Source organism: Trichechus manatus, unplaced genomic scaffold (genome assembly GCF_000243295.1).
Source record: "Trichechus manatus latirostris isolate Lorelei unplaced genomic scaffold, TriManLat1.0 scaffold00239, whole genome shotgun sequence".
NCBI lineage: Eukaryota > Metazoa > Chordata > Mammalia > Sirenia > Trichechidae > Trichechus > Trichechus manatus.
In genome coordinates this window covers 547,268-563,476 of record NW_004444175.1, presented here as the reverse complement: position 1 = coordinate 563,476, position 16,209 = coordinate 547,268, and the positions used below count along the sequence as shown (strand labels likewise).

Sequence of the window (16,209 nt, the reverse complement as noted above, 5' to 3'; positions counted from 1 at the left end):
TCAGCTCTTTTACTTCATCATTTCTTCCTTTCGCTTTAGCTACTTTACGTTCAAGAGCAAGTTTCAGAATCTCTTCTGACATCCATTTTGATCTTTTCTTTCTTGTCTTTTTAATGAACTCTTGATTTCTTCATGTATGATGTCCTTGATGTCATTCCACAACTCATCTGGTCTTCGATCATTAGTGTTCAGTGCATCAAATCTCTTCTTGAGATGGTCTCTAAATTCAGGTGGGATATACTCAAGTTTGTACTTCAGCTCTCCAGAACTTGTTTTAATTTTCATCAGGTTCAACTTGAACTTGCATATGAGCAATTGGTGGTTTGTTCCACAGTTGGCCTCTAGCCTTGTTCTGATTGATAATGTTGAACTTTTCTGTCATCTCTTTCCACAGATGTAGTCAGTGTAATTCCTGTGTATGCCATCTAGTGAAGTCCATGTGTACAGTTGCCGTTTATGTTGTTGAAAAAAGCTATTTGCAATGAGGAAGTTGGTCTTGCAAAATTCTATCATGCGATCTCCGGCATCATTTCTATCACCAAGGCCATAGTTTCCAACTACCGATCCTTCTTCATTTCCAACTTTCGCATTCCAATTACTGGTAATTATCAATACATCTTGATTGCATGTTTGATCAATTTCAGACTGCAGAAGCTGGTAAAAGTCTTCAATTTCTTCATCTTTGGCCTTAGTAGTTGGTGCATAAATTTGAATAGTAGTATTAACTGGTCTTCCTTATAGGTGTGGATATTATCCTGTCACTGACAGTGTTGTACTTCAGGATAGATCTTGAAATGTTCTTTTTGACAATGAATGTGATGCCATTCCTTGTCAAGTTGTCATTCCCTGCGTAGTAGACTATATGATTGTCTGATTCAGAATGGCCAATACCAGTTCATTTCAGCTTACTAATGCCTCAGATATCAATGTTGATGTGTTTGAATTCTTTTTTTGACAACTTCAAATTTTTCTAGATTCATACTTCATACATTCCACGTTGCAATTATTAATGGATGTTTGCAGCTGTTTTTTCTCATTTTGAGTCATGCAGCATCAGCAAATGAAAATCCCGTAGGCTTGACTCTGTCCATATCATTAAAGTTGACTGTACTTTGAGGAGGCAGCTTTTCCCCATTCGTATTTTGTGTGCCTTCCAACCTGAGGGGCTCATCTTCCGGCACTATATCAGACTCCAATTCCTAAAAAAAGGCCAGACCTATACTAGACCACTCTGATATAGTGATATAGTGATCTAGTATAGGTCTGGCCTTTTTTTAGGTTTTGATTTTTGTTCTACATTTTTCTTCCATTCTATCCAGGACCTTCTGTTATGTCCCTGGTCATAATGGTTGGTAGTGGTAGCAGGGCACCATCTAGTTCTTCTGGTCTCAGGTTAGAAGAGGCTGTGGTTCTTGTGGGCTGTTAGTCCCATTGGCTAGTTTCTTCTTTGAGCCTTTGATTTCCTTCATTTTCTTTTGCTCCATATGAGTAGAGACCAATAGTTGTGTCTTAGATGGCCACTCACAAGCTTTTAAGACAGCAGACATTACTCACCAAACTAGGATGTAGAACATTATCTTTATAAACTATGTTATGCCAATTGGCTGAGTTGTCGCAGGAGAGTATGGTACCAAGCCATTTAACCCAGTAAAGCAATCCCACAGGTTGTTTGGCTATATCTTGAAAGGCTCTGTAACTGTGCTCCCTATGTGGTTTGTTATATATATGAATATATATGCAGCACAAATGTGTATATACATATGCCTACAGATATACCTATACATGCACGTGCATTTACTTGCATATGACTTCCTATACACATATATGCATCCATATCTACCCACATAACCATACACATATTTTTTGGTTGTTTTTACTGTTGTTGCAAAATTGTATGTATTATAGCATTTACGGAAATTATCCCTTTGTCTTGTACTTCTTAGTGTCTTTATTTACCTTGGTCAGGTTGTGCTGACTTCACCCATATTTGGGATTGCCCTTTACCTCACCAGAATTAACAAGTGTCTACTATCTAGAAAGCAATTTCCCTTCCCTCTCCCTCCAATCCCTGGTAATGATCAAAGAACTTTGCTTTCTATGTGTATATCTATTCTTTTTTTATTTCAAGTATTCATTTTTTTTTATTGTGCTTTAGGTGAAAGTTTACAACTCAAGTTAATTTCTTATTCAAAGATTTATACATGTATTGTTTTGTGACATTGGTTGTATATCTGTTCTTGACTTTTTATAATAGTGGAACAATACAATATTTGTCTTTTCATGATTGACTTATTTCACTCAGCATAATGTCCTCCAGATTCATCCATGGTATAAGATGTTTCATGGACTCATTATTTTTCATAGCTGTGTAGTGTTCCATTGTATGTATGTACTACATTTTGTTTATCCATTCATCAATTGATGGGCACTTGGTTGTTTCCATCTTTTTGCTATTATGAATAATGCTGCAGCGAACATTGGTGTGCATATGTCTATTGGTGTAACTGATCTTACGTCTCTAGGGTATATACCTAGGAGTGGGATTTCTGGATCATAAGATATTTCTATTTCTAGCTTGTTGAGGAAGCCATACTGTTTTCCATAGTGGTTATACCATTTTAAAATCCCATTAGCAGTATATAAGAGTTGCAATCTCTCCACAACCTTGTCAACACTTGTTGTTTTCTGTTTTTTTTTTTGATAAGTGTCATTTTTGCAGGGGTGAGATGGTATCTCATTGTAGTTTTGATTTACATCTCTCTAATGGCTAATGATTGTGAGCATCTTTTCATGTATTCATTGGCCGCCTGAATGTCCTCTTTGGTGAAGTGCTTGTTCATGTCCTTTGCCCATATTTTGATTGGCTTGTTTGTCTTTTTGTTGGTGAGTTGTTGAAGTTTTCTATATATTTTACAGATTAGACCCTTACCAGATATGTCATTGCCAAAGACTTTTTCCCAGTCTGTAAGTTCTCTTTTTACTGTCTTGGTAAAGTCTTCTGATGAGTATAAGGATGTAATTTTTAGGAGGTCCCAGTTATCTATCTATCTTCTGTCATTCGTGCATTTTTAGTTTTGTTAGAAAGGCTATTTATGCCAAAAAATAGGTCCCCTAGTTTTGACCCTATGTTATCTTCCAGGAACTTTATAGTCTTAGGTTTAACATTTAGGTCTGTGATCCATTTTGAGTTAATTTTTGTGCATGATGTGAGGTATGAATCCTGATTCATTTTTATGCAGATGAATATCCAGTTTTGCCAGCACCATTTGTTAAAGAAACTGTTTCTTCCCCATTTAATGGGCTTTGACCTTTTGTCGAAGATCAGCTGCCATAGATGGATGGATTTACTTCTCGGTTCTCAATTCTGTTTCATTGGTCTATTTGTCTGTAATTGACCCAGTACCAAGCTGTTGATTACCATGGCTATATAGTAAGTTTTGAGATTGGAAGGTGTGAGGCCTCCTACTTTGTTCTTCTTCAGTATTGGTTTAGCTATCCAGGGCCTCCTTGCTTTCCATATAAAGTCGGAGATTAGTTTTTCCGTTTCATTAAAGAATGTTAGGATTTGGATTGGGATTGCATTATATCTATAAATCGCTTTGGGTAGTATTGACATTTTCACAGTGTTAAGTCTTTTAATGCATGAGCATGGAATGTTTTTCCATTTGTGTAGATCTCTTAGATTCTTGCAGTAGTGTTTTATAGTTTTCATTGTATAAGTCTTTTACATCCCTAGTTAGATTTATACCTAGGTATTTCATTATTTTGGGGGCTATTGTAAATGGTATTGTTTTCTTGATTTCCTTTTTGGAGTCCTTGTTAGTATGGAGGAACCCAACTGATTTTTTGCGTGTTGATCTTGTACCCTGCCACTTTGCTGAATCCTTCCATTAGCTCTATTAGCTTTTCTTGTGGAGTCTCTGGGATTTTCTAGGTATAGGATCACAGCATCTTCTAGTAAGGATAGTTTTACTTCTTTATTGCCTATTTGGATTTCCTTTATTTCCCTTTCTTGCCTGGTTGCTCTAACTAGGACTTCCAGTACAATACTGAGTAAGAGTGGCGATAAAGGGCATCCTTGTCTTGTTCTCATTCTCAAGGGGAAAGCTCTCAATCTTTCTCCATTGAGATTAATGTTGGCTGTTGGTTTTGCATATATGCCCTTAATTATGTTCAGGAATTTCCCTTCTATTCCTATTTTGCTGAGAGTTTTTGTCAGGAAAGAGTGTTGGATTTTATCAGATGTGTCAATTGAGATGATCATGTGATTCTTTTCCTTTGTTTTATTTATGTGGGAATTATGTTGATTGATTTTCTAATGGTGAACCATCCTTGCATTCCTGGTATGAATACCACTTGATCATGGTGTATTATTTTTTTTATATATGTATATATGCTGTTGAATTCTATTGGCTAGACTTTTGTTGAGAATTTTTGCTTTTATATTCATGAGGGATGTTGATGTGTAATTTTTTTTTTTAGTAGTGTCCTTTCCTGGCTTTGGTATCAGGGTTATGCCAGCGTCATAGAATGAATTAGGGAGTGTCACCTCCATTTCTATGTTCTGGAATAGTTTGAGTAGAATTGGTGTCAACCCTTCTCTGAATGTTTGGTAGAATTCTCCAGTGAGGCCATCTTGGCTGGGGCTTTTTTTTTGATTGGAAGGTTTTTTTTGTGATATCTTCAATTTCTTCTTTTGTTATGGGTCTGTTCAAATTTTCTACTTCTGTTTGGGTTAGTTTTAGTAGTGTGTTTCCAGAAATTTGTCCATTTCTTCAGGTTTTCAAATTTCTAGGAGTATAATTTTTCATAATATTCTGTTACGACCTTTTTATCTCAGTTGGTTCTGCTGTAATGTCACCCCTGTCATTTCTTGTTTTCTTTATTTGCATCTTCTCATTTTTTTCCTCTGTCTGTTTGGCCAGTGGTTTGTCGATTTTATTGATCTTCTATTCTACTCTTGTTGATTCTTTGTATTATTTTTTTTCTGTTTTCTATTACATTTATTTCTGCTCTAATTTTTATTATTTCCTTTCTTCTGGTATCTGTGGTCTTCTCTTTTGCTGTTCTTTTTCTATTTGTTTGAGTTGTTGGATTAAGCTATTGGTTTTGGCCCTTTCTTCTTTTTGATGTGTGCATTTATTGCTATAAATTCTCCTCTGAGCAATGCTTTTGCTGTATCCCAGAGACTTTGGTATGTTGTGTTTTCACTCTCATTTGACTTTAAGAATTTTTAAATTTCATTTTTAATTTTTTCTATTATCCAATATTTTTTAAGTAAGGTGTTATTGAATTTCCATGTATTTAATTTTTTTCCTTGTTCGTTCTGTTATTGATTTCTAATTTTATAGTATAGTGGTCAGAGAAGATGCTTTGTATATTTAAATGTTTTGAATTTATTTAGGCTTGTTTTGTGGCCTAAAATATGGTCTATTGTGGAGTGATCCATGTGCATTGGAGAAGAATGTGTACCTTGCTGCTTTTGGGTGGTGTGTTCTGTATATGTCTATGAGGCCAAGTTGATTGATCGTGCTATTTATATCTTCTCTACCTTTCTTGAATTTCTTTCTAGTTATTCTGTCTGTCATCAAAAGTGGTACGTTAAAGTCTACTACTGTATTGTTGGAAACTATTTCTCTTTTCAGTTCTGTTACGCATTTGTTTAATGCGTTTTGGAGCTCTGTTATTTGGTGCGTAAATGTTTATTATGGTTATTTTCTCTTGGTGGATTGACCCTTTAATCATTATATGATGCCCTTGTCTGTCTCATAATGGATTTCGACTTAAAGTCCATTTTATCAGAGATTATTATTGCCACTCTTGCTCTCTTTTGGTTACTGTTTACTTGATATTTTTTTCTGTTCTTTAATTTTTAATCTATGCCTTTGTGTCTAAGGTGTGCCTCTTGTAGGCAACATATTGATGGGTCTTTTTTTTTTTTTTTTTTGGTCCATTCTGCCACTCTCTGTCTCTTGACTGGTGCATTTAAACCATTTACATTTAGTGTAATTATTGATAGGTATGAATTTACTGCTGACATTTTGTTAATGCTTTTTTTGTGATGTTAATGGTTTCTTTTGCTTAATTTTCTGTGCTGAGTTCTTTTTGCTTATGGATTTTCTTTTCATTTTTTTTATTTACTTCTTTATTTTGGTGAGTAGATTTATTAGTTTTCTATGTGGTTACTCTGAAATTTACCTTTATCTTTTCTTAGTTTAAAATAGTCTTATATCTTGATATTGTCTTGACTTCCTCTCCATATGGAAGTTCTATAAACTACATTGTTTATTCCCCTATTTTGTTTTGAAGTTGTTGTTTACAGATTGGCATCTCTGATTCCCTGTTTTCAGTGTAGCAGCTTTATTTTGCTTTTGAGAATTCTTTATCTGAGTTGGTATCTGGGTGATGTTCTTGTGTGTCTTGATCTCAAGTTGTTGTCTGATGTTGATTCTCTGTCTGAAGGACTCCTTTTAGTATTTCTTATAAGGTTGGTCTAGTTTTTACAAATTCCTTTAATTTTTGTTTATCTGGGAATGTTGTAGTTTTGCCAGCATATCTGAAAGACAGTTTTGCTGGATATATGATTCTTGGTTGTCACTTCTTTTCTTTCAGGGTTTTATATATGTCATTCCATTGCCTTCTTGCCTGCATGGTTTCTGCTGAGAAATCAGTGCTTAGTCTTATTGGTGCCCCTTTGTAAGTGATATTTCATTTTTCACAAGCTGCTCTCAGAGTGCTTTCTTTGTCTTTTGTTTTGGAAAGTTTGATTATGATATGTGTTGGTGAATTTCTTTTGGTGTCTGTCCTGTATGGGGTTCGTTGGGCTTCTCGGATGGAAATCTTCTTGTCTTTCATGATATTAGGGATTTTTTTTGCCAATAAATCTTCAAAAATTCTCTTTGTACTTTTCCCCCCACCCCTTGTCTTCTGGAATGCCTGTTACATGTAAATTATTCCTCTTGATAGTGTTCCACATAACTGTTAGGCTTTCTTCATTTTTCTTCATTCTTTTTTCTGATTGTTCCTCAAACAAATTAGTATGAAGGGATTTGTCCTCTATTTGACTGATTCTTCTGCTGCTTCGATTCTACTTCTGTGTCCCTTCATTGAGTTATCTATTTCTGATATTTTATTGTTAATCTTTTGGATTTCTAGTTGTTGTTTTTGTATGGTTTATAATTGTCTGTTTGTCATTTTGTTCTTATATTGTTTTTCTGAATTCTTCCAGGGTTTTGTCTGTGTTTTCCTGGATCTCTTTGAGGATCCTATGTATCCAAAAAACCCCAAACCCCTTGCCATTGAGTAGATTCCAACTCATAGTGACCCTATAGGACAGAGTAGAACTGCCACATAGAGTTTCTAAGGAGCAGCTGGTGGATTTGAACTGCTGACCTTTTGGTTAGCAGCTGAGCTCTTAATCACTGCGCCATCCGGGTAAATTCCTTATTATCATTTCTTCTTCAGGAAGGTTTTCTGCCCCTGTTTTTCACTCACTTGTTGGAGCCATCTCATCCAGTTTCTTTATATGATTTGTTATTGTCTGCTGTCTCCAAGGCATTAAAGCATTATCGTTATGTATTTCTTTATCGATGGTATGTATGTTTGTTTTATGCTGGTTTTTTTGTTTTGTTTTGATGTGTCAAAAGATTTATTTATTTATTTTTCTTTCTCTTTGGAATATCTTTCTTCCTTTGTACTATTTTAGTTGTTATTTTGTTGTTCAGGTCTATGTGTGACTTTGGTGGTGTCTATTGGCTGAATGTGATTTCCTTTTACTAGCTGGTATGGTGGGTCATGCCCACCTATGAGTCCTCTGTGTTTAGGCTCGTATTCCTTCCCTTACTGAGTTGAGTGGAGGTGGGAGAGCGGATTTTTTCCCTGATTTGGGGTGACAGATGATGGGTGGTCAGAGTCCCCCCATAGCCCTTGTGGGACCATGAGGTCCTTTTGGGTTGATGCTGTCAGTTAACGTGTTCTCTGGAGGTCAGGGCAGGATGGAGTAGGCCTGCTTTGTATTCACTAATTGGCATCTCAGTAGGTGGTGGGGTATCAAGGGGTTTTAGTGCAAGTGAAGACGGCATGCAGGAGCTGTTTAGGTGTTGGATGTGTGACGTGGCAGCTGAGCAGATGTTGGATGAGGGTGTTAGGATCTCCTGCTTGTTGTTTGGCACAGGTGCAGATGGCGCCTGTCAGGATGTGACTGGCATTGCTGATGAGGTGATGTGTCTGTCCAGCCAGTCACAGGATGTGGGCGCAAGGAGCATTCTCTTCATTTACTGGGTTGGGCGCTGTTGGGTGGTCAGGGTGAGAGTGCAAGTGTCACCATTCACCAGGCAGGTAATACAGGAGTTCACACCACCAGTCGCAGGGCAGGTGGGGCAGCAGGGGTGAGGGAGGGTGGATCTCATGCCTCCAGTCATTGGTCTAGCAGTGGGAATGCACGTTGCTAATTGCTGGGTGGGCAGGGCAATATGAGGGTGGGTGGGGGTGGACACAAGCCTCCAGTCACCGGTCAAATGATGCCAGAGCATGAGCTGCAGATCGCTGGGTATGCGGGGCACTGCATGGGTAGGTGGGACAAACACGAGCCTCTGGTCACTGCTCCAGCAACAGGGGAGTGCATGCTGCAGATTGCTGTGTGGGCGGGGCAGGTGCGAGCCTTTGTTCTCTGGTCTAATGATGCAGGAGTGTGTACTGTGGATCTCTGGGCAGGTAGGGCAGTGCAGGGGTGGGCAGGGCAGATGCAAGCCTCCAGGTACGGGAGTGTGTGCCATGGACTGCCAGACTGAGGGGGCACACTACTGGTCACCAGAGGGTGGGGGGGTGGTGAAGAGAGGGGTGTGTGTTACCCCAGTCTCTGGCACAGGTGCTGGGGCACTCCCTGAAGAGTGCAACTGGTGATCAGGACCTGGCTCCAACCAAATGTGAGGAAGGGGGCTGTCCAGAGTCCAGTCAGGTGGGGGATCTCTAGCCACTACTCTGAGGATCCTCCACTCTGTAAATGCCACCTGCCCAAATGATAAGGGACCACTGCTGGTGAGTAGTTGTGTCTCTGCTTTCTGGCTCCTTCCATGCTCTGTGGTCATTTTCCTGCACTTTCTCTCCTTAGATGTCTTAGGTTGGGTTCTCAAGAGTAGCAAAACCAGTAAAGTGTGTAAATATATATAGAGAGAGATTTATATCAATGAAATAGCCCACACGATTGTAGAGGCTGGAACGTCCCAAGTCCATGCATCAGGATAGAGTCTTCTCTCGATTCATGTAGCCACAGGGGCAGGCGAACTCAAGATTGGTAGGTTGGAGAGCAGGGCTCTTGCTCACAGGCTGTGAAGATTGACGAATCACAAGATTGGCAGGCAAGACCACAAGGCTTCTCCTGATTTACGTTTCTGCAGGTGCTGGCAAACCCAAGATCAGCAGGTTGGAGAGCAGGGCTCCTGTTCACAGGCTGTGAAGACCGATGAATCCCAAGATCAGCAGATAAGCTGATAGCTCAAGTCCCAAGAACCGAGGTCAGATGAACAGGAGGCAGCTGCAGGATCCAGAGCAGAGCAAAAAGCCAGAACATCTGCTTATATTCGGATGCAGGCTACAACCACAAGGAAGCTCCCTTTGAACTGATTGGCTACTCACAGCAGATTCCATCATGGGAGTGATCACATATGAACACTGAGAATCATGGCCCAGCCAAGTGGACACACAGTCTTAACCATCACTTAGATCCAGTTCAAGTTCTGCTCACCTTGCTTTGGTCCAGATTTGTCTACACTGTATCTCTGTCTCCTAGTGGGGATTCTGTGAAGTTGCCTTCCTGTGCTCCTCACCTGGGAATGCTGTTCACTTTTTCTCAAGATGGCCACCCTTCACTAGGCTGGCTAGCAGGGTGCCTATGGTCTGTAAGTCTCCTCATTCTCTGTTTTCATTCAGTTTCTCCTTCATGATTTCTTGGTTCTTTGCTGTAGGGGGATGGCATGGTGTGTGTGACTAAGCCACCATCTTAGGCCATCTCCAGTAATAAACTCTGGATAAACTAAATTGAAAGGCAGTGTCTGGAGATACTCTATCATCTTAGTTATTCATCATCATATTGATACAGATTGCTGAAAGGGATAGTGATACCATTAACACAGTAGGTTTCTCCCATACAAAACCTTAGAATCATAGAATTTTAGATCCAGAGTCAAGAATAATTACTCATTCAACAAATGAATAGCTCTTGTTACTTATACAGCAGTCCCTGGGTGGTACAAATAGTTAAGTGCTGGTCTACTAACTGAAAAGTTGGTGGTTCAAACCCACCCAAAGGTGCCTTTGAAGAAAGGTCTGGCAATATGCTTTTGAAAGGTCACAGCCATGAAAACCCTATGTAGTGCAGTTCTACTCAGAAGCATATGGGGTTACCATGAGTCGGGATCAATTTGATGGCAACTAGTTTCATTTTATGGTTTTTAGTATAGGCATTCTAGCTTGGGGTGAGATGTTAGGGGGACAATAACTAAATATTTCACATAGTGTAAGTGCTGTGATTCAAAATGGAAGAGTGTACAGCCAGTAGAGAATGACAGGGAGGGGAGTGCTGTCTTAGCGAGCACAGTCAGGGAAGGCCTCTATAATAAGGTAACCTGAAGAACAAGCTGTGTATATCTGTGGATCTGGGGAAAAGTGTTTCTGGCAGAAGATAGTCAGCAGCAGCATGCCTGGAGTGTCCACAGAGGAGGCTGGCATGGCTGGAGAAAGCAAGGGGAAGAGTGGCAGGTCATGAGGATGGAGAGGTAGTAGGGACTGGATTATAAGGGTTGTGCTGTTCAAGACAGTAGGCACTAGCCATTTGGCTGCTTAAACTGAAATAAATTAAAGTTCATTAAAATTTAAAATTCAGTTCCTCAGTTGCATTCCAAATGGTAAATAGCCACAGTGGCTAGTGGCTTTCATATTGGACAACATAGATACAGAACATTTCCATCATTGCAAAAAGTTCAACTGAAGAGCACCGATATATAGGGTAGTGTAGGCCATTATAAGGATTTGGGGTTTTATTATAAAATTCAGGTCTCCTGACTCTTTAATCCGGTGTCTCTCCACTCTTCCTCTGCTAACCCCTGACTGGACAAATATCCACTATGAGAACATACCTTTCTTGGAATTGGACAAATGGGCTGTAGGAAAGGTGGTTAAGTGGCCTCTTCCTATACAGAAGCATGGCTTCTCAGAGCGTTGTAGGGAAACACACTAGCTGAGATCATGAGGGCATTAAAATGTCTCTACTTAATATGGGCAAGCAAAGAAGCTGAAAAGTGGCGAGGGGTACATCTCAGGAGATTCCTAAATGTGGTGCAATGAATTACTTAATATGGCCCCTCTAGCCATGGTCTTTGTGACTCACACACAATGACTGAGTGGGACTATGCAAATAAGGTGTAGGGAACCTGTGATTGTTGGGTTTATGTGTCAACTTGGCTAGGCCACGATTCCCAGTATTGTGTGGTTGTCCTCCATTTTATGTGTTGTGGATCCTGATCTTTACATGTTGATGAGGCAGGATTGGTGTAAGGTGTGTCTTGAGTCTCAGCCTTGTAGGAGGGTGTGACTCAAGCCCCGCCCTTACTAAAGTTACTCCCTTCCCTGGGATGTGGCCTGCATCTAAGATATATGTGTGTGTACTGGCGAGGCTCACTCTCTCTGCATCTGGATCCCGCATCTGATCTGTGATCAGCTGACCTCCCCCAGAGGCTGCTGTCTGACTTGGCGATTCTGGGATTTGCCGGCCTCCACAGCCCCTTGGGCTGGTGGCCTATCATGTGACTTGAGTTACTAGCTTCTGCAGCCTTGTGAGCCAACAGTCTGTGATCTGAACTGCTGGTTTGGGTTCATCAGCTCCTGCAGCCATGTGGGTCGGGAGAAGCCTATGCCTGACCCACGAATTTGGGACTTGCCAGCCCCCACAACGTTGTGAGCCATTTCCTTTATACAGTTTGTGAGTTTTGTGAGACTGAATTAGGGAACCCAAAGATGGGAGGGAGAGTACTGAGGGGAGAGGGAGTAGTTGATGTTAGAGATGATGGAGTGGTACAGCAGCTTGGAAAAGCCGGACATTTGGGACATCTTTAACCTCCGCCTCATAGGAACCAGCTTTACGCTGATCCTTATAAAAGAAATTATTCGTTTACTAAGTATCTCCAGGCAGTTGAGGGGAGAATCAGTTGTTTCTCTTTGGGACATGTTATATTCAGACTAGATTATAAGCTAGTGGGCGGGACTGTACTTTTTAGATAAATTTTATTATAAATATTATGCACACTTAGATTGACATTAAGTGTTCTTTAAGCAACATAAATAAAAAATAAATGACAAGTTTGTCATTCCCGTAAGAAACTAAAGTCATTTTATACAAGTAAAGCCAAAATTACATTCTGCCCTTGGGCATATCAGCCATGGCACTACTCCACTGCTAATGGAAGTCCAGTCAATATTTCTTGCAATAATTTTCAAACAATACTCTAAGAAACCTTAAGGGGAAAGGCAGAGGGAACCAGCACAAAGGCTTAGGGTGCCACCACCCTGTATTCTCAACAAGGATTTCTCTGCTTTTACCTTTTATCCTTATCTTTCAGATAATATTACATTTTCAAGCAATTTGAAACCTATAAAGCATAACCCACTCTGACCAGGAGACCCAAAGTGTGTGCATGGAAGTGGCAGGCCACTTCGAGAAGCATCTCATTGGATATAGTTTTATTACACTTATATGCAGTTGCCTGAAAGAACTGGGAGTTGAAAAGTCCTTAATGAAGACCCACTGCTTAGGATAGGGATCTTTCTTTCTTTTTGTAATTTAGGTGAAGGTTTACAGAACAAAGTTTCTCATTAAACAGTTAGTACACATATTGTTTTATAACAATGGTTAACAACCCCATGACATGTCAACACTGTCCCTTCCCAACCTTAGGTTCCCTATTACCAGCTTTCCTGTCCCCTCCTGCCTTCTATTCCTTCTCCCTGGACTGTTGTGCCCCATTGGTCTCATTTTGTTTTATGGGCCTGTCTAATCTTTGGCTGAACGGTGAACCTCGGGAGTGACTTCATTACTGAGCTAAAAGGGTGTCCAGGGGCCATATTCTCGGGGTTCTTCCAGTCTTTGTCAGGCCAGTAAGTCTGGTATTTCTTTGTGAGTTTTCTCTAGCTCTGTACGGGACCCTCTATTGTGATTCCTGTCAGAGCAGTCAGTGGTGGTAGCCAGGCACCATCTAGTTGTACTGGTGGAGGCCATGGTAGTTGTGGTCCATTAGTCCTTTGGACTAATCTTTCAGGATACAAATCTTTCTAATGTGTGCACCATTTTTGTGGATATGGTGGTTGTATGAAGAATGAGTGAACCTGCCAAAACTTCCTCGTTGCTAAGTTATATTTTACCAGGATTGTCACACTCAAAGTTAGGAGAATAGCATATTTTCTAAGCAAATGGGTGCCAGAATAAGAGTTAATCAGCATTTCTAACATTTTGTTTTATTCTTATTTCTTTTATGTGCTGCAAGAAGATATTTATAATATTAATACCAAAATTTAGAGTAGAGAATTATATGTTTATTTTTGTAGCATGCCCCTTGATGTTTCAACTTAAGAAAAGAAACTTGTTATTGAGGCATTTTATTCCATGCAAATTGAGGTTTCTGTGATTTTAAATGTAAATGAAATGTGTTTAAAAAATGAAACACTAGGAATGTGTAATTACTACTGTATTTAAAGTAACAATTCTTATAGGATTAGTTGTAGTCTCTTTAATAAATATCTGCCTTACAGCATACGAAAGTGAGCTCTTTTAACATTTGGAAAATCTGTGGTTACTTGAAGTGCTTAGTGACTTTTCAAGCTCCCTATCTAATTGCATCAATGGTGACTAACTCCCAGCTTACTCCTGAATACTCACCCTACAGAATCACATACCTTAGCAAGAAACCTCTTTTACAATGTTGTATTTAATCCAACTCAGCCAACTGTTATAATACAACTAAATCAAGAGTTTAAAGAATCAATCGGTCTTATCTCTCACTGAGTTTACTTCAGTAATGAAGAATATGAGTTGCTGAACATATTCTCTTCTGAAATGCTGTTAGTTTTCTGCAAGTGGGTTGTAGAGGTTATCTGTTAAAATTTGTTAGCATGTAGTGAAAATTAGGAAAAGCTGTATTCCTTAGAAAAAGATTTTCATAAATTATATTCCTTAAGCAATACAGAGGAGCCTTGGTGGCACAGTGGTTAAGTGCTCGGCTGCTAACCAAAAGGTTGGCAGTTCAAATCCACCAGCCTCTCCTTGGAAACCCTATGGGGCAGTTCTACTATGTCCCATAGGGTTGATAAGAGTTGGAATCGACTCGACGGTAATGGGTTTGGTTTGGTTTTAGTATGTGACACAGAGCTTGTTTACGTATTTGGATTTCTCACTGCTTGGCATGTAGTAGACACTCAGTATATTTATTGAATTAGTTCAAAATTCAGTAACTTCATTACTTTCACTGAAAATAACATGAAGCAAGGGAATGTGTTCAAAGACTTCAGATAATGAAAGTTAGAGTATGGAAATATTATCAGGTACTAAAAATCAGAATTGTCTTCTGGAAAAGTCATAAGGATCTAGTATAATTTTGTGACCCACTACCCCTAAAATAAAGTTTTCATCTCCTGCGGATGCCTGAAATGTCTTCATCTGGGAAATGATGACTGACATTGGTCCAATTTCTGAATCTGCCAGTTATACGACTTTGGACAAGTCTGTTTCTTCATTTGTAATGAGGATAATAATAGTTCCCCTGCACCTTTGTTGTGAGATTAAATGAGATAATGTTTATAAAATACCTGATCCACAGTATTCAACAAAACTAACTTTATTAATATAATACTCTGCCCTTCCATTTGATACTTAGAAGAACATTTTAAAATGCAAATACTACTTGTTTCAAATGTACTTGGTCTATTTCAAAGGTTAAATGATACAGATTTACTTTTTATATTAATTTCATTATTAATATTACACACACTTAGATTGACATGCATGTTCTTTAAGCAACATAAATAAAAAATAAATAGCAAATTTGTCATTCCAATAAGAAACTAAAGTCATTTCATATAATTAAAGTCAAAATTACACTCTTCCCTTGGACAGAATGTTCCCCTTTTTTAATTGGAGAGAAAGGATTAACCAAGCAAGTGGTCATTCAACACTTGAAATATCAAAAATTGAAAATGCAATGCAAGTATACACTGTGACCAAGGAAGTCGAAATTCAACTCTACTAACTTCCGCTAACTCTATTTTCTACTAACCTTCAAATGATTAACTCCCCACCCCATCCCCCAAATAAAAGGTTTTTAGCCAAAAGAATAGGTGTTAACAGCACTGCTTCAGCTGATTTATGGAGAATTTCTTTTTATCAAGCTGAATTTTATTACAAAGATCTTGATTCCCAGAGGACCCAGTAATTGAGAAGCCATGCATCCTTTACCAAAAGGCACCTATATACCAAAAACAACCAAACCCTTTGCCATCGAGTGGATTCCAACTCATAGCATGGTGCCTTTAGTTATAGTAAATTGCATAATTGTAAGGGACTTAATTGCAATTTTTTTCGTTTACAATTTTGATGCACTCTTTACACCAGAGTTGGAGCTGAATCTAGACTTACAATCTTAAAGATTTTAGAATCCGCTCACCTATTTTACAGTAGATATCAGAGTCCGTGATTTGACACAACATTATGGCCTCTTGACTCCCAGAACTATATTCTTCTCATCCTACTGCCTTCTTGCTTGCTATTTGGCATTGCAATTTTAATTTCATTTTCTTCTAATCAAAGGAAGAATTAGTATGCTGTCACAGGGTTTGTTCTAATGTTTTTTTCTTTATTCTTCAGATGGATTTTAAAATTGAACACACTTGGGATGGTTTTCCAGTGACACATGAGCCAGTATTAGTCAGGCTGAGTCCCGGTGACAGAGGAGTGATGATGGAAGTCAGTGCTCCATTTTTCAATGATCCTCCAGACCCACTTGGAGAACCAGGAAAGCCTTTCAATGAACTGTGGGATTATGAAGGTAAGTGGAAATACTGTATTTTATTGCAATCATAAATCTTTTTATAATAACCTCTCACAAAACCATTATTTTATCTTGCTGTTAGGAAGTGAGTGCTTCTGAGCAACTGACATGTGCAGTTTCT

General features: G+C 39.0%; 1 protein-coding gene across 4 annotated transcripts in view; it reads left to right on the top strand.

Moving 5' to 3' along the window:
- CUNH4orf33 (chromosome unknown C4orf33 homolog) overlaps positions 1–16,209 on the top strand; it is a 38,101-nt gene that overhangs the window by 7,115 nt on the left and 14,777 nt on the right. For 3 of the 4 annotated variants that reach the window (XM_023743164.1, XM_004389270.2, XM_023743163.1), the window contains exon 2: positions 15,905–16,085. In XM_023743164.1, coding sequence (XP_023598932.1) covers positions 15,905–16,085 — 181 coding nt within the window. Of the gene's footprint in view, positions 1–9,788; positions 9,897–15,904; positions 16,086–16,209 lie in introns of those variants that run through there. The other variant, XM_023743162.1, reaches the window with a different exon arrangement.